At 35.4% G+C, this 19,644-nt stretch overlaps 1 protein-coding gene across 3 annotated transcripts in view; it reads right to left on the bottom strand.

Annotated features, from left to right (window-relative positions):
* The window catches only part of P4HA1 (prolyl 4-hydroxylase subunit alpha 1), an 81,120-nt gene that overhangs the window by 23,251 nt on the left and 38,225 nt on the right, over nt 1-19,644 (bottom strand). For 2 of the 3 annotated variants that reach the window (XM_080822552.1, XM_080822553.1), the window contains exons 7-9: nt 17,887-18,083; nt 14,709-14,885; nt 11,454-11,524 (exon numbers count right to left, since the gene is read on the bottom strand). In XM_080822552.1, the coding sequence (XP_080678678.1) occupies nt 11,454-11,524; nt 14,709-14,885; nt 17,887-18,083 (445 nt within the window). Of the gene's footprint in view, nt 1-11,453; nt 11,525-12,556; nt 12,628-14,708; nt 14,886-17,886; nt 18,084-19,644 lie in introns of all 3 variants that reach the window. The other variant, XM_080822554.1, reaches the window with a different exon arrangement.

Here is a 19,644-nt window from a genome sequence, read left to right as displayed (position 1 = left end):
AGGGGTTAGTGTTGTAGTTTCAAACAACCTTTATAGAAATAGATTTTAAAGTAAGTTTTAATTTCACTGAATGGAGATTTTTATCACTCATGTACCTGTAGAAAGTAATTTGAGCACATACATATTTGCCTACATATGTGTGTGTATATATGTGTATTTCTAAAGTAAGCTACTTTTACCATTAAAATAAACTAGACCACAGGGACAAACTATGAGAAACAGTTTGTATCCCTTAGAAATTCTTTTCTAGGTTGAAAAGGATAAGTAGTTTGCTGAATGATCTGATGGAAGCTATAGGCTTTTCATCATTTCTTAACTGCACCTAGCCATGTCTCACCACCATCACTACACGCATGTCCATTTCCTCAGCAGCATGAGCCTCTAATGTGTCAAAAAACAGGTGGTTGTTGACCAAGCATTCAATGCTGCTTGCAGTCTTTCAATAACTGTCTCCATTTTAGGTCCAGCCTTGGCATCAAGGAAACTATCCACAAGCTCAAGAATATCTTCCTCTGTAGAATGCACATGTCATAGTTCCTGTGCTTCTACTTCCCCAAAGAATAGATATACACCATCATCCCAGCTTTTCTCCATTTCCTAGCCGCTAGAATGCCATCTTATTCTTATTCTATCTTATTCTCCCAGCTGTAAAATGCTGCCTTCCACATGAAGCCTTGCATTTGTGTCAGTACCACAGTCTTTCCATCCAGAGATCTCTAGCAGCACACATTACCTACCACAGTCTGGATCATCTACTGCAGACTGTCCACCCCATACCCAGATGCTGCAGAGGTCTAAATACCCTAACCTAATGGGAATCCTCTTCAGCCTGTTACCTCAAAAGACTGAGGTCCTGCTGGCACTCTTCCTTCCAAGAGGGAAGAAGTATTTTCCTCTGCAGTTAATTCTTAACATTTTCTCTGATATAAGGAAATGAGATGCTCTTCGCAAAAGCAATCACACTCGTAGTACTTTTGATATATAACAAGAGCACAGTGACTTCAGTGGGCACCTGCTGGATGCTACTATGGGAATCACCCTTGATCCAGAAGGTGCAGGGTGGTGGCAGCTGTATCCACAGAACCATTCATCTCAGAGCTGGCAACTGCCTGCAACTGAGCACTTCAGGGAGAGGCTACCTCCATGCCCCTGAAGTGGAGAAGACAGCTGCCCCTAATGTTTTTATAGCACTATATATCTTACTTTGTAGAATTTATCACAGTAACTGTATATTAATTTATTGTTTAATTAAGGTAAGATGTCTTCATTCAACTACTAGTCCCAAATACATATAAATTTTGCCTGGTTTTGCTCACTATATCTGCAGAGCCTATTACAGTGCCTGGCATACAGCAGATGCTCAATAAATATTTGCTGAATGAATTATAGAGACTTCTCAGAACTAATCCAAGATTTATTCTATTTTACCATAATTACTTGTCTGGTGATCCCTTGCAAATTTATATGGACTGGCTGAGTAGAATTCCTCAGTGTAGCAGAAGTAGGAGGGATCCAAGAATTTTGCTATTATAAAGGGTGTAGCAGATAAATATACTAGGAATTTATTTCTCCAAATTCTGAGTTCCTAGTAGAACTAGGAGCTAATCTAGTCTGTCAGTGTACCTGTCTTTCTAACCAGCAACAATTTGATAGATTTTTAAGTTTATAATCCACAAACTACTGACTTGATTTTTATAGATAACTACAACACAAAACTGGCAAGTATACTATTAAAATTTCAGGGGCACCTGGGTGGTGCAGTTGTTTATGCAACCAACTCCGTTTTGGTTCAGGTCATGATCTCAGGGTTGTGAGATCAAGTCCTGCTTTGGGCTCCATGCTCAGCACTGAGTCTGCTGGAGATTCTCTCTCCTTCTTCTGCCCCTCCCCCTGCTCATGCACACTTGCTCTCTCTCTCTCTCAAAATAAATATCTTTTCAAAAATTCAAACTAGATGCATCTTGAGACTTTTTCCTATTCCATCCTGGAACCTATCACCCACCAAGAACCTGTCTCCTACTTCTGTTACCCTCAACTTCCTTCCCTGCTACCACAAGCATCTGTTCGTACCTTTTCTCTTAGACTTTGGCAGAAGCATCATCCTTCAGCCTTACAGAGACTGGATCTTTACACTTTTGAACCTACCTTTCTAAGTCCAATTGCTGCCAGCCAGAAAGATAGGTACCCTAACATACTAGATTAGCTCCTAGTTCCACTAGGAACTCAGTCAGAATAGGGAGAAAGAAGTTGCAACTCCATTTATCAATTACTTCCTCTCTTTCTATCTTTAATCTTTTCTTTGACAATGCTTACTCTTCAGCCTAAAGCTTCCTGCTACCAAGAACGCCTTCACTTTTGCTATTCTTACAAATTACCATCCCAGTCTTTCACTGTACACTTTTAAAATCATAAAAGCAAGAAATGTGGGGCATCTGGGTAACTCAGTCAGCTAAGCATCCAACTCTTGATCTCAGCTCAAATCCTGAACTCAAGCTCTTGAGTTTAAGCCCAGTATATGTATGTATGTATGTTATGTTTATGTGTATGTGTGTGTGTGTATGTGTGTATGTGTGTGTGTGTGTGTGTGTGTGTGTGTGTGTGTGTATGTTATATTCAACAAACCGTCCTGGGACAATGGATAACCACATGCAAAATAAAGAAGCTGGGCTCCCTACCTCGTATCTTTAAAAAAAAACAAAAACAAACCAAAAAAAAGAACTCAAAAGGGATTAAAGACCTAAATGTAAAAGCTAAAATTATAAACTTTTAGAAAAAAAACTTTAAGTGTAAATCTTTGTGATCTTAGACACTAGTTTAGCTATGATATTAGAAGTACAAGCAACAACAAAACAATAAACTGGGTATCCTCAAAAAATTTTGTGCTTCAAAGGACACCATCAAGAAAGCGAAAAAACCAACTCAGAGAATGGAAGAAAATTTCTGCAAATCAAATGTCTGACTTGTGTCTAAAATATATAAAGCGGCATGTGTGTGGCTCAGTGGGGTAAACCTCTGCCTTTGGCTCAGGTCATGATCTCAAGGGTCTGGGATCGAGCACTGAATTAGGCTCTCTGCTCAGCAGGGAGCCTGCTTCCCCCCCTCTCTGCCTGCCTCTCTACTACTTGTGATCTCTCTCTCTGCCAAATAAATAAATAAAATCTTTTAAAAAAATAAATAAAATATATAAAGAACTATTACCACTGGGGTGCCTGAGTGGCTCAGTTGTTAAGCATCTGCCTTTGGCTCAGGTCATGATCCCAGAGTCCTGGGATCAGCCCCACATTGAGCTCCCTGCTCAGTGAGAAGCCTGCTTCTCCCTTTCCTACTCCCCCTGCTTGTGTTCCCTCTCTCATGGTCTCTGTCAAATAAATAAAATCTTAAAAAAAAAAAAAAAAGAACTATTACCACTATAAAAGACAACTAGATTTGAAAATGGGCAAAGGATCTAAATAGTCTCCAAAGAAAATATACAAATGGCAATAAGCACATGGAAAGATGCTCAACATCGTTAGCCACTGGTAAATGGAAATCAAAACCACAATGAGGATAGCCTATCACACCCACTAGGATGGCTATAATCATCGAAAAGACAGCAACAAGTGTTGATGAGGATGTAAAGAAACTGGAATAACCCATACGTTGCTGGTAGGATTATAAAATGGTACTGCCACTTTGGAAAAGTTTGGAAGTTCCTCAAATGGATAAATATAGAGATACCATATGACCTAGCAATTTCAGTCCTAGGTATATTCCCAAGAGAAATTTAAACTTATGTTCACATAAAAACTTGTACAGAAATGTTCAGAGCGGCATTGCTCATAATAGCCAAAAAGTAGAAACAACTCAACTGTCTATCAACAGATGAATAAAAGATAAAATACGGTATATCCATACATGGACTATTATTCAACCGTGAAAAGGAATGAGGTACAGATACCTACATCAACATCAATGAACCTTACAAATATGGCAAGTAAAAGAAGGCAGATACAAAAGGCCACATATTATATGATTTTGTTTGTGGGCAATATCCAGAACAGGGCACCTGGGTGCTCAGTCAGTTAAGTGTCTGACTTCAGCTCTGGTCATGACCTCAGGATTCTGGGATCGAGCCCTGCGTTGGGCTCTGTGCACAACAGGGACAGCAGGGAGTTTGCTTGTCCCTCTCCCTTTGCCCATCCCCCTGCTCGTGCTCTCTCTCATACAGATAAATAAAATCTTAAAAAAAAAAAAAAGTATCACGCAAATCCATAAAGATAGAAAGTAGATTAGTGGTCACCTAGGGCTGAGCTGGGGTGGAGGGGGGAGCTGAGGATTGGGTAGTTATTGCTAAGGAGTGCAAAATTTCTCTTTCAGGTAATGAAAATGTTCTAAAATTCAATGTGGTGAGGTGCGCCTGGGTGGCTCAGCCAGTTAACAGCCTCCGGCTCAGGTCATGATCCCAGAGTCCTGGGATTGAGCCCCACATCAGGCTTCCTGCTCAATGGGCAGCCTTCTTCTCACCACCTGCGCTCTCTCTCACACTCTCAAATAAACAAACAAAATCTTCTAAAAAATAAAATAAAATTCATTGTGGTGAGGGACACACAACTCTGGATATACTAAAAGCAACTTAACTGTACATTTTCAACCAATGAATTGTATGGTTTGTGTATCTCCCAATAAAGCTATTTTAAAAAAGAAATACTTATAAAAATTTCAAACAATGCAAAAATGTACAAAATCCCTCTCCTAGTCCCACTCCTCACAGATAAACCGTACATTGTAACAGGTACATATCCTCTCAACATTTCTCCCTGTGAATAAACAGAATTTTTCAAAAAATACTAATTATTCATCTTCCAATCTCCCACATCAATATACACATTCACTTTCTCCCCCTGAAAGTACTTCTGACATCTTTCCAAAGCAATACATAGAGTACTACCTCAGTTTAAAAAGAATATTGTGGTAAAAAATATGTAACATACAATTTACCATTTAATCCATTTTTATTTTTATTTTAAAAAAGATTTTATTTAACAGAGATCACAAGTAGGCAGAGAGGCAGGCAGAGAAGGGGGAAGGCGGGTGGCAGGCAGAGAAGGGGGAAGGCGGGTAGCAGGCTCCCCACTGAGCAGAGAGCCCCATGCGGGGCTCCATCCCAGGACTCTGGGATCATGACCTGAGCTGAAAGCAGAGGCTTTAACCCACTGAGCCACCCAGGCACCCCCATTTAGCCCAATTTTTAAATGTAAAATTCAACAGCATTCACAAAGTTGTACAATGATCACCACTATTTCCAGAACTTTTTATCATCCCAAACACTCTGTACCCATTAAACAATAATCTGCCATTTCTCTCTCCTCCCAGCCCTCGGTAACCTCTAATCCACTTTTTCTCTGCACGAGTGTTTCATTCTACACACCTTACATAAACAGAATCACATAATATTTGTCCTTTTATGTCTTATTTCATTTGGTATAATATCCTCAAGGTTCATCTATTTTGTGCATGTATCAGAATTCCATTCCTTTTTAAGGCTGAATAATATTCCATTATATGGATATACAACATTTTGTTTATCTATTCATCCATGAATGCACACCTGGGTTGCTTCCACCTTTTGGCTACTGTGAATAATGCTGTTATGAACATGGATATACAAGTACCTGCTTGAGTCCCTCCTTTCAATTCTTTTGGGTATATACCTAGCAGTGGAATTTCTGGATCAAATAGTGACCCTATGTTTAGCTTTTTGAGGAAATAAAGACTCTTTTCCATAGCAACTATTATCACTTTACATTCCCATTCCAGTGTTTTTTTTTTTTTTTTTTTTTAGGTACTGCTTTTCATTCTTTTAAAAAAAATTTTTTTAAAGATTGTATTTATTTGAGAGAGAGAATGAGGAAGAGCACAGAGGAAGAGTATGGGAGAAGCACACTCCCTGCTGAGCAGAGAACCCGGCATCGGGCTTGATGCCAGGACCCTGAGATCATGACCTGAGCCGATGGCAGATGCTTAACTGACTGGGCCACCCAGGCACCCCCATTTTTTCCCCCTTTTTAAATATTTATTTATTTATTTATTTATTTATTTATTTATTTATTTGAGAGAGAGAGAGAGAGAGAGAGAATCCCAAGCAGACTCTTCTCCAAGGGCAGAGCCTGACTCAGGGCTCCATCTCATGACCCCAACATCATAACCTGAGCCAAAACGAAGATTTGAATACTCAACTGAGCCATGCAGGTGCTCCTGCTTTTCATTTCAAAATAAAGTATCTTTACTTCCAAAATGACCATGAAGGTCTACCAATAAAGCACTGGTTAAATAAGGTTATTTCTACTTTTTCTCCTTTACAAATAATACTGTAATGAAAATTTTTGTGTATTTTTGCACACTTGTGGGCCTATCTCTGTAGGTTAAACTCCTAGATGTGGAACTGCTAGATGACTTTTACATTTTGATGAATGATATCAAACTGTTCTCCCATAAAGTATTTTATACTTTGACCATATGTTTATAAGTGCCCATTTCAGAAAATACTTGCCAGTATCAATCTTTTTCATTTTTGCCAATCTTAAAGGAAAAATTAGATTTTTTTAAGTCTTATTTTGCACTTTTAGTTATACCATAAATGATCTCAATGGAAAGTCTGAGGCTTAGTACTTAAAGTTGTTAATGATTAATGGTTAAAAAATAATCTGTCGGGACGCCTGGGTGGCTCAGTTGGTTAAGCGGCTGCCTTCGGCTCAGGTCATGATCCCAGCGTCCTGGGATCGAGTCCCACATCGGGCTCCTTGCTCAGCAGGGAGCCTGCTTCTCCCTCTGCCTCTGCCTGCCTCTCTGCCTGTGCTCACTCTCTCTGACAAATAAATAAATAAAATCTTAAAAAAAAAAAATCTGTTATCTTAATTGTGTTCTGTTACTGTCACTTGAAAGGAAAATAAACTCTATTTATGCATATGAAGTTATTACACTTAATTTGACTTTTACCTGAAACCCTCTCCAAAATATAATAAAAGGTTCTCTTTAGCTGGAGAACTCTATAAGTTTAAAACAGTTCATTCACCTGGATCCCAACTCCTAATCTGTCTTCAGCAACACTTTTATAGATCTATCAGGTAATATAAGAAATTAGCCATGAGTTTATATTGTTGTAACATTGCTCAAAAGTTCAGTGGAGACACTGAGGATACTGTTAACATGTATTAACTGTCTATTCTTTAGGATTTGGAAGTCTTTTTCCTGCATTAAATTAAATCAACAGAAATCAAGATTCTTTCTTCTAAGTACTCAGTGTTTTTAACCAAGTTAGAATGTAAGGTTACAGTATTTTCCATTACTAATTAGATAACACAGACAATATTCCTTTTGGTCTTAATCACAGGAATCCCAAATCTAAGTTGTACATTCAGAGTAATGTTTCAACATTTCTTCTAATACGTGATTTTTTTATAGTATCACTGGAATGCTTTTTTTTTTTTCTTTTTAAAGTAGGCTCCACACCCTACAACACTGGGCTTGAACTTGCAAACCCAAGATCAAGATCTGAGCTGAGATCAAGAATTGGGCACTTAACCAACAGAGTCACCCACATGCCCCTGGACTGTTTTGAGAAAGGAGCAACATTCTCACACTGCATGATTATATTTCTAATATATTAATAAAGATATCACGTTCAAGTAAATAGATAGCCCATCATTTTGGAGGTTTTGGAGCTTATTATAAAACTTCCAAAGGAAAATGCAAGTGATATAATTTGTACTACCTCTTCTTCTAACCCAACATAAGTGAAAATTGAATTTTACAATTAGCTAATATAAAAACTGTGTGATTTTTTCCAAAGGCAAAAAATAATTCAGGACTCTAAGTGCCAGTTACAGCGAGCAAACTTTCAATAATTCTTCTATAAGTGCTTGATGGTAAACAAAGAAAGGCCAATCATCTAGCCTGGGAATTTATCCTAGCCCTTTGGTTCTTAGTGGGATAATTATGCAATCATACTATAGATCTGTCCTTTTCAGTTACCTCAATCTGAGAATCACTCTTCAATCTAACAGAGGGTAATGTTGTTGCTAAATGTGACTCCAATTTAAAAAAATATCTGAAATATTCAAAGGTATTTGTATTTGCCCCATACTATAAAATATTAGTATGTTTTAATATCTTATTTGTTCCTTATGTACATGGGTAAATTAAGTCTTAAGCATAAGAAAATGTCATATTATAGGAAATCTGTGTATCAGAGTAAGAAAATGAAAACCACTTCTAAAAATAACCTACCAGAATCAAAGAAGCTTTTTCTACCACACTAGATTGTTTATTTGCATATCCTTTAGTATTACTTTAACCGGACTTTATGAGCTCACATAACTAAACTATCTTTTCAGAGCATGTAACTCAATGTTTACTTTTCCAAAACTAAAATTCGGTTTTTCTGCTTTAGCCAAAATTATCAGCATCTCCATTAGTAAGCTGTAGTACATTTTTAGGTTTTTTTTGTCTGTTTGTTTTTTAATAATGGAAAAGGCAGAGATGACTTACCAAAAGTTCAGAGATAGTCAATGAAGTAAATAAACAGTAATGGATTTCTACACATATTTTACCCAAATAAAATTCTATCTGCTAGGATGCTGGAACATATTTTTCCTTCCACGGAAGATGATGCAATCACTTAGAAATTTCTCAAAATACAGATATTTGAAATTCCCTTCTGGCCCATTCAAAATACAGATGTTCCCACAGCAAAAGGAACTACATTAACTGACATCAGTACACATAAATTATTCTGTTTTACATTTGGGATGCCTTTTTCAGAGATATAATGTCTGAAGGAAACCTAAAACACTCGTTTATTTTACTTGTAGGAATCTTCAAAATTCAGATTCCAGTAATGGGTACAAAATGTCTTGGCATAGCCAATAAATTCCCAAAACAGCAAAAACTTACTTGTTCAAATATGAAATGTTTAGGGTATTTTATGGACCAAATTCCTTCTTTAACAGTTAAGCCCTCTCTCTCAACATACATATTTTATTTTTAAGAGACTTGCTGAACGATCTTCCTTAGGAGTAAATATGAGTATCAGTGTGCTGTGGAATTCCACTGTTACTAGGTTTTCTGGAACACAAACACACACACACTGCATACTTTGCTGAGATTGGGTGAATTTATTCTGGTGTTAGTCTTTTAATGCTTCTAATGCTGGTGGCTAAAAGCCTTCTATTGACATTTATAATATAAAGTATGGTTGTATCTTTATATTGCTTCTCAGAGTTATAAAATTAGGATATTTTAAAAATAAGGTTAAAATGTTTAGAAATATTTAGTTCTTGAGGAAAAAAGTCCGTAGATCACCTTTCCAAGAGTAATTTATTTTGCCTTATTGGTAAGAGTCCAATGACTCTGTGGGCTGGTATTTCTTCAAAAGGCCCATTGTATATATAAAAAATTTCCAAAAAGGACTTCCAAAGAGCTAAGTTCATGAAATTTTCTTTTATGTGCTTCCTAAAAGCAACCAAATCTGAAGAATTTAGAAACAAGCCATGTGACAGTAAAAATGCCTAAAACCATGTAGTAATGTTGATAAAATATATAATGGCTCATCTTTCAAAAAATAAAGGGTTAATTTTTTAAGACATGAATAAGATTCTGTAATAGAGTGGAAAATTAGCTGAAGTTTAACTTGAAATTTAGAGTTAACTACAATGCACAGAAGCATTATAAATCATGTATCAAAACATTATCCAAATTAATTTCTACAAATTCTTATTCTCCCTGAAATCAAAATCCTATGATAGAAGTTAAGTTTTCTTCATGTCTTCTAGTTTGCTGGGGCAGGTAGCATGGACCACACGGTTAGGAAACCAGGATATATGTGTGGGCATGCTGAAGGTTATTACCATATGAAGGACATACAGCTTTGCCAAAAAGAGTAAGGAAACAATGCGTTCTGTACACCCTTCAAAGTACTTTTGCTATGACTTACAGCAATAATATTCAAAATTTTTTTTGTTTCAGGGACTCCTAAAATAGTTGTTAAATCTATGTATTCTCTGCACATTTTTTAGTTGACAATTAAATTTTTCATCAAATAGTTTCAAAGAATTTAATTATAGCATACTGAAATAGTGGTAATTTCTAAAAAATGATCTTTTTTTAATGTATCCAGTGGAATCTAAATACCACAATGATTTGATGGCCACTATGATCCACTCTAACAAAAATACATGAATGAAGTTTTTTTTAGTACTTGGGCAATTTCATATCATTCTTTTTCTTCCCCCTTGAACTGCATTTTCATTCCATTCTTATCTTAGAATAGTGGCTCTCAACATGGGTGGAGAGGTGAAGTCTCTGGGGGTGGTGGTGGGAATTTTGCCTACGAGGGAACATTTGGCAATGTCTGGAGACATTTTTGATTGTCACAACTGGGATGAAGGGCGTTATTGGCATCTAGTGGGTGCCAGCGATGCTGCTAAACATCATACAAAGCTATGACAACTCCCAACAACAAAGAATTATCTGATCCAAAATGTCAATAGTGCTGAGGTTGAGAAGCCCTGTCCTACAGAAATATATTCTACGCCTGAAAGTCTTTTATTACATTATACTTGTCTACAACAAAAATATTTTTGTAAATTGATAAAAATATAAATTCCTCTAACATAAAGATCTAATTGTTAAAAATAATGTCTTCCGGAATGAATTATTACAATTATCATTAGCACATATTAGTCAAAATAATGTGATTAAACTATCATTACCCAACATAAAAAGTGAAAATGTATTAAGATGTTTCTAATGAAATGGAAGGAGCTTATTTTGTTATTTTCAATACCCTCATTTTTAGGAGAGCTAAGAAATCTCCATTACATAAATAAGTAGATGGTAAAGGAGTTCTGTTGCAATAATGTCACTTATTCTGTGGGCTTCTAAGTTATATACATGAATTACACAGTAATCTGTTAAAAAATTATTTCAGTGATCAGTTAATAACTTAAGTACATTCTCTTTAAACATTGTTAAAAGCAAAGAATGTGAAACCAATTGGCTTAAAAAGGATTTGTAATGGAATCCTTCAAGGCATGCACTTTCTAAATACCTACAGCTATTCTGGTGACCCAGAGATTTTTAAACATTTGCTTTTACGTAGAAGCCAAATTAGGCCTTGTTTTTATGAAGGTTCTTTGGGAACTTCTCTTACTTCAATATGGGAACACAACTTCACTTTTCAGGTGGGGTCTGGGGAGTCTCAGCAGGCATTTTGAAATCTAGTAAGTTACTTCTGGAAAGTATCTGGTAACTGCCCCATAACCATGTCTGTTTTTTAGTCTATAATGAAAATTCAGGCATGGTTATCATGCCTAAAGCCTAGGTCTTAGAAACCACACCAGGGTTTTATGAAAATTAGATTCTCAAGAAAGAAAATGGTTCATATAGGACTAAAATTCTCTCCATTACTCCCTTACCTCTTAGATACTCTGTACTGTGCTGTGGTCAATTTTCCAGTCTCAGGGTCATGTACTGTAGCTCGGCTCAGCTACAAAAAAAGAGAAAGGACAAGGACTTACTCACGTAGCAGGCAATTTTGGGCTTTTGTTTGTTTTGTTTTGCCAAGCCACAGGTGATTGGAAGAGTTCAGATTGGTCTGGATGGTAGGTAATGGTTTCAAATCAGCAAAAACATTTAGACAGGTGGCAATAAGAAAAGCCACTTCCAAATTAAGAGAAAATGGGTTGACATATTTTTGTTGTAGATTTATTGTCCTTTCACTTTTTTTAAAAAAAATCATTTGAAGCTGTATGTAAATGATTTATAGCACTGGGTTTCACAGGAGCTTTCTCAGATCTAGAAGTTTAATGTCCTTTAAGTACTTTGACAAAGGAACAGTTAATAGTCTCTTTACTTTTTAAAACTCTCACTGAGATAAAACTGTTAAGTCTCTTTGGTGAAGTAAAAGGCAAATAAGTTCTTGAGTAATAGTAGTTGGAAGACTGAGATCAGAAGCATAACTCTGCTTTCCATTGCCAACTTTCTAGTCAGCAAGTTTTTTTAAAATAAGTCCAACAGGAGGAATACAGATTACTCCAAATGACAATGGTATTTCACAAGATGAATGAACAAATGCCAATACAAATCACTATAAAGAATGATGTGAATTCACTGCAGCATTTATGACTGTGAGAGAACTATATAAACAAAGACTACTTCCAGATTAATCCAAGCTGCTGTTTTTTCTTTTCTTTTCCTTTTTTTTTCCCTCCTTTTGGCAAGAAAAAGGAAAAAGAAAGTAAGTAACAAGCCATTTCCTGGAGATTTGATTCCTGACCTGAAGAGAAATGCAAAGCATATTAATTCCCTAAAAACAACAGACCAATTAAAGATTTAAAAAAAGAACTTCTAGTTAAAGGGAAAGACCTGTGAAACACAAAGCAGTTTATCCATGCGTATATAAACAGGCGGTGACTTGAGCTGGAGACTGAAAATGACCTACTTCCCTTAAATGAAAATTCCTGTAGGATGTACAAAACACTCATTAGAGGGCAGAATATGCAACATACACATCTCTTACCTTTTGCTAATTCTGTAATGTACCGTCTCCAAGTCTCCTGTTATTGGGTTTGAAATGGTGGCTCGCCTCAGCTGTGAAGCCAACCATCAAAATAGTTGCATTACAAAACAAAACAAAACTTGAATCACATTTATCCAGTCAGAATTCTGGGATTTTTACAAAGAAGGATGAAAAGAGAAAATAATTCCACAGACTTCCAGTCACCTTGTGTTGAGCCTTGAGAGACAGTTGGTGTTTTATCTTTTCGTATTTCTTTGTTGTTTTTTAAATTTTGTTTTTGCTTTGCATGAATGGAGGGTTCCATTAACAAACAAACAAAAGAGATTAGAAATTAAATTTCTTTCAGTGGTTGGAAGATGGGACTGTGAGGAAAGAAATTTCTAAAATTTGAAGTCTACAGTTATGAGAATGGCTATTTGTAGTTAATGATCCACTTCCAACTTTTGATTTTAATTTTTTTAGTGATGGAACTGTTTATAAAGGTTAATGTTGTCCAAAATTTGTTTCAAGGTCCATCTTTTCTTCCTTCAACATGTCTGTTCATGTATTTCACATATTCAGTGAAATAATCTTGGACTTAGCAGAGGCAGATGAAAAGAACTCACAAATGTACAAAAACAGTAGGAAAGAGTGGACAGTGAAGATGACTTCAAACTAAAAAAAAAATGATGATTCTGAGATTAACAAGAGTATATAATTTTTGCTGGCATTGAATTTTTTGATTAAAATAATCCAAATAAGGCATCCCCTTTGAAGACTGAGGCCTCTGAATCCAGAGATGTAAGACTTGCCCTCTAAAACTGAAATGAATTCTTAAAAAATATTCTACCAAGATATTTTGTTTTACTGGGTTTACTGACCACAAAGAATGGATTAAAACAGAAACTGAAAAGATACTGACAGAATATGATGTGATATAAGTAGTGCTCTGTTTGAAAGATTTATAAGAATTCCCTTGGACAGTATCTATACATATTATACCAGTCTTTTTCACTTAAAATGTAATCTTTGGTTAAAAAAAAAAGTACCAATTTGGAATAGTAAAACTTAACAGCAACAAAAATTCTGACCTTAAGTTTATTTTGAGTACAGATACCCAGATAATTAAATTTTTGTAATAAGGATCAGCTAACCACAGCCCATGTGCCAAATTCAGCCTGCTGCCAGTTTTTGGAAATAAAGTTTTACTGAAATATAGCCACACTCATTTATATATTTTCTATGGTTGCTTTCACACTACATCATAGACTTTAGTTGTGATAGATGGTATGGCCAGCAAAGCATAAAATATATTTATTATTTGCACCTTTACAGAAAAAATTTGTCAACTCCTATATAATGAGAGCACAGATGTGCCTAATGTTTATTTAACAATCTCTTTACAAAAGTGATAGCAGTCTGTATTACTAACAATGAGATCAAATAGGTTTTAAGAACAAGTTGATGGGGAAAAAAGGCAAGAGCATAAAGGGTAGTCTTTCTCAAATTCTCATAAAAGAAGAACTTCTATGCTAAACACTAAGTTTATGAGATTGCATTTACATTAAATTGATATCCTTAATGAATCACTACATTCTACCTTTGAAACTAATAATACACTATATGTTAATTAAGTTGAATTTAAATAAAAAAAATTTTTTTAAATTGTTTTCCTTAAGAAAAATGATAGGAGTTAAATTCAGAAAACTATGATGTCCTCATTTCAAATTAGCATGACGCTTGTGCAATTGTATCTTTCCAGGAATACTGTGCCCAAAGGGAAATAAAAATACTTCAAGTACTCTTTCAGATAAAAATATAGAAGATAAAAGAAAGTTGGTCTTTGATTAGCCTATGAGACTGAAGTGTTTGAAAATACATACAAAACTTTTTCAGGAAGATGCTGAAACATCTGTGAATAAAAATCAGTGTGAATAAAAATTTCATAATTAAGTGCTTAAAACCCAGCTGCAGGGTATGTTATCTGTGTTAATAACAAACTGAGGAAAAACTAGTATAAATAGAGCTTATTTACAACTCTACTATGTTGTGACAACAATATCTAAAACGATCTGTGGTGTTAATGCCATATTATCATTTTTATAATCTTGCAAAGGCAGAACTGATACACAGGTAGAGTAAATCGAGGAAAAAAAGAAAAAAAATTATTTACCCTTGGTTTTGCTAGATCTTTGACAATTTCAATTTCTGCATCAGAAATAATATCATGGAAGCGAATAATACGGGGCTTGTCCCACTCATCCTCCTGTTTAGCTGGAGCCAGAATGAATTTAGGATTCCGGTTTCCATCATGGTAACGGCAAAAGAGTTTTTTCTGTCTCCGAGGAGTCTGAACATAAAGTTAAGAAAATGATAAAACATATTAGAGTAATAATAGTTTTAATGCTTGTTCCTATGCAAAAAAGAAACAATAATCATGCTTGTGGATACATAGAGCATTGATGGAAGAATATATAAAACAGTATTCTACAAGTATTTTGCATCAAATAGGACATCAAGATTTTGAAAGTTTTGGGTCACCTGGGTGGCTTAGTGGGTTAAAGCCTCTGCCTTCAGCTCAGGTCATGATTCCAGGGTGCTGGGATCAAGCCCCCCCCATTGGGCTCTCTGCTCAGCAGGGAGCCTGCTTCCCCTTCTCTCTGTCTCCACCTGCCTCTCTGCCTACTTGTGATCTGTTTGTCAAATAAATAAATAAATTTTTTAAAAAAATTTTTTAAAGATTTAATTTATTTATTTACTTGACAGAGAGATCACAAATAGGCAGAGAGGCACGCAGAGAGAGAGCAGGAAGCAGGCTCCCCGATGAGCAGAGAGCCCAAGGCAGGGCTTAATCCCAGGACCTTGGGATCATGACCCAAGCTGAGCCGAAGGCAGAAGGCTTTAACCCACTGAGTCACCCAGGCGCCCCTTTTTTTTTTAAGTTTTATTAATGATTATTTTCTGGGAGAGAATAGTAGGCCTTGAATAAGAAAAAAGGTAGGGTTTCACTTTTAACCCGTGTCTCATCAAAATAAAGTTCAGGTGTCTACATATGAATGAAATAATGAAATATTTTATGAAAATATGAAAGGAATGACCTGCATTGCTCCAAACTTCACAAAGTAACTAAGAAGCACCCAGAAAAAAAGTTTTTAAAAGGAAAAACAAAACAAAACCTCACCAGGTTTTCCTAAATACCTCCCTGTTAGATGCTTGCAGCATAAATATAGTTAGTTTTAAAAAACAAAGATGAAAATGAGTAATTCTGAAAAAGAGAAAATAACTTATTAAGGAAGACAGGTGCTTTTATTGATGAGTATTAAAAATAGAGTCATTTCCGGGGCCCCTGGGTGGCTCAGTGGGTAAGCCTCTGCCTTCGGCTCAGGTCATGATCTCGGGCTCTCTGCTCAACGAGAGCCTGCTTCCCCCCTCTCTGCCTGCCTATCTACTTGTATTCTCTCTGTCAAATAAATAAACAAAATCTTAAAAAAAAAAAAAAAAGTCATTGACAAAACAAATAAATGTTCCTTTCAATGTATATTATATTAACTAAATAAATTATCCACTGCTGATTCTTCTCTTGATTAAACAAGTATATCATATATGAAGTAAAAATAATACTAGTTTTGGGTTTTTTTGAAGATTTTACTTGTTTATTTGACAGTAAGAGAGCATAAGCAGGGGGAGCAGCAGAGGGAGAAGGAGAAGCAGGCTCCATTCCAGCATCCTGGGATCATGACCTGAGCCCAAGACAGATGCTTAACCGACTGAAACACCCAGGTGCCCCTACTCTGTTTTAATTACTGGCTAACCTACTAAGACAAATAATGATGCATGCTTATTCTCCATGTACTTTATTTACCTAGAGTCAAATCTAAAGGTTTATTTATTCTAAGTCTTTGATACAATGATGAAGTGAATTTAACTATTCTGAGAATGAAGATGATCCTTGTTTTTGGGCAGAGTTGATGGGTGTGTCACATCAACAAATTGGTGAATTAAGCAGACTTCTGTTTTATACCTATGGTTCTATTTTGATCTCTTCTTCAAGAGTTATTAAAGGTAATAAAGTATCTGCTTACTACTGGAAATTTGAACACTAACCAGATGTATGGTATATTGGAAATACGGTGCACTTTTTTTAGGTGTGACAATGGTTTTTCAGTTATCTTCAATAGATATGTAATAAAATATTTAGGTGTGAAATTAAAAAAAAAATGTTTCGTGAATCTACTATAGAGTTTTATTATCCTTGTATTTATTCATTAGCACTCAAAGCAAAAGTAAGCATGTTCTTCCAGGAGTCCATAAACTTAGTTCTCAAGTGTCAACATAGATATGATCTATGCATTTGCTGTTAGAGATTAAGTTGTCAATAACAGTCCTCAAATATCAAGAAGTCACCAATACCAAAAGGTACAGCCCAGCTTGAGTTTATCAGTAGCAGAGAAAAACTTGAACACTATTCAAATGTTTACATTTAAAAGTACTTCAAAAATTCACTAATTCCTTCTATATATGCCTGCATTCAACTGAAAACTAGTACCACATGATATACCTTTAAAAAGGATTCCATGCATGATCAATTAATGTTGGGAAGCAATGTATAACATATCCATAATGTACATTATCATAAAAAGGCTGCAAAGCCCTGAGAGTGAACAAAAACCTAAGTTCCATAGACTTAAACTTTTTTGTTTATGGCCTTTTATCTATTAACACCCTGAAGCACTAGTACTCTGAGTTATAAATACATACATATATACAATAAAGAAAGGGATAATTATAGACACATTTGAGTATTTAAAAAAATAAATGTTAAAGTCAAAATCTGCTGAAACTCTTTCTGCATTTTAAGTATTTTTTAAATAGATTAACACATTTCACTAAGCAATCCTGTTAAGGTCAACTAAGAGCAAAACCACAAAACATTATTGTATAGATGAGTTCTTTGTTTTATAGGACAGGTTAAGATGGTGTATTATTTCTGCTTAAGACTGCAGAAGTATCTTTTGCATTAAAATATAAGAAAAAAACCTTATCATGTCCCTTAAATTATCTGATCCTCCATCTTATAAAAATAAGCCTTTTTTGGCCTATGCAAAGAGTTATATCACCAAAAATAAATAAAATAGCATAATGATTCAAAAGCTTTATCCTAAAGCTATTTTACTAATAGTCGGAGCACATTAAGTGTGACACCCACAATAAACATACTGTAATACTTTAAGAAGTTAATTCTAATATTTATCACATAGGCTTAAATAAAAAAGAACTCTGATTCTCTCTAGAACTATGTACAAACACACACACACATTCACACATACACACAATTGACTTTTCCACTTTACCATTTTGATACCCTCCCCACGGCACAGCATTTCGTACTTCTGTCTCTCTGGCAGGTAATCCACAGCAGCCCCTTTTTTCTTCGGTGTGGTTTTCTGATCAGATTGGTCATCTGAAGCAGACTTATTGACATCTTTTTCTTTGGCCATTATATATTCAAAATATTTTAAGTTACCATTAGCTCTCTGGTGTTCAGGATCTATTGGGTAAGGAAGAAAGCATGACCATGGTTAAGTTTACAGTCTTTCAAGCATCGGAATATAGTAATATAAAAATAGAGGACCATATAATTTACCTTCCAAACCAAGATACTTATGAGAGTGAAAGGAGGCACTAATAAAAATTATTATACCAGGGGTGTCTGGGCGGCTCAGTCAGTTAAGTAACCAACTCTCAGTTTCAGGTCAGGTTTGATCTGGGCTGTGGAATGAGCCCTGCTTCCAGCTCCACACTCAGCACAAAGCCTGCTTCAGATTCTTTCTATTGTCACCCCTACCCTGCTTGCACATGCGCTCTCTCAAATAGCTAAACAAAAATCTTTTTAAAAAAATTATTGTACCAAAACAATAGGTATAAACCAGTACTGCCCCAAGTAAATCACACACAGTCACCCTATATAAAAAGTTATGGAGAAGGAATCAGCCATTTATTTCAAAGTATCAAATATTCTACTTTTAGAACTTATTAATCAGCCAAATGAATTATGAACAATTTGATGCCAAATGAATTCTAAAATATTACTCATTCTCTTTATTTTAAGCAATGGAAAAAGATTTTTCTGAGACTGAAATGTAATCATGGGGAAGAGAGTGTATACAGTTCAAAAGCAACATTCACCACAGATACATCATAAATGCAGAACAGAGCCTACTTCTGAGGGCTAAGAGAATTTCAGTTCCAAAATTCTAAGTGAGATGGAAAAAACAGAAACTGAAGTTATAATTTTCAAATAGGCCAGAATCCACTAACTGCCTCTGAATTGCTAGTCATCATTTTTAGCTATCTTTTAGTAGGGGAAAAGAGAACTACTCCACCCACCCCAGAAGGGGGTAAAAAAAAAAATCCAAACCAACACACACACACACACACACACACACACACACACACACACACACACAGAAAACAATACACAGAAACTTCACTTGTGATATTAACGGAAGTGTTTGGGATATCCAGCCTTAGATTTGTAAAATACTTGTCTTTGAGAAACTGCTCAAAATGTATGCTGTAATATACAATATGATCTTAATTTTGTAAAAGAAAAAGAAAAGTGAGTATGTGCAGGAAAGGGAGTATATACTATAAGGAAACAAAATTTGTGGGTATCTTCCAGTGATTGGCTTATGGAACTCTTCCATATCTTTTCTATTTTTATTATTTTTTTTAATCTTTTCTATTTTTAAAAATTTCCTATTATGACTCTTTAAGTCAGGAGGGAAAAATCACTACAAAACACTGAAAAAAGAGTATTTGAACTAATATCTTAATTAATTCACTCAACCAAGAAATAACCTGTCAGAAGTTCATTTTCAGATGACGATGACCAATCCTTTTAAACTATTGGCCTCGTCTAACATACACATATTAACCTGTTCAGAAAAATATTAATTAGTAAAAAGTTTTAAAGCTTCATTTTAAACCAAAGGCCACCTGAACTTATTAGCATTCAACTCTACCCCCAGAGATTCTGATTTAGTAGGTCTGGGGTGGAGATCAAGGAATTTTTCATTTCTAATACGCATCCAAGTAATTCTGATGCA

This window comes from Martes martes (assembly GCF_963455335.1).
Source record: "Martes martes genome assembly, chromosome: 14".
Lineage (NCBI taxonomy): Eukaryota > Metazoa > Chordata > Mammalia > Carnivora > Mustelidae > Martes > Martes martes.
This window is presented reverse-complemented; position numbering and strand designations above follow the sequence as displayed.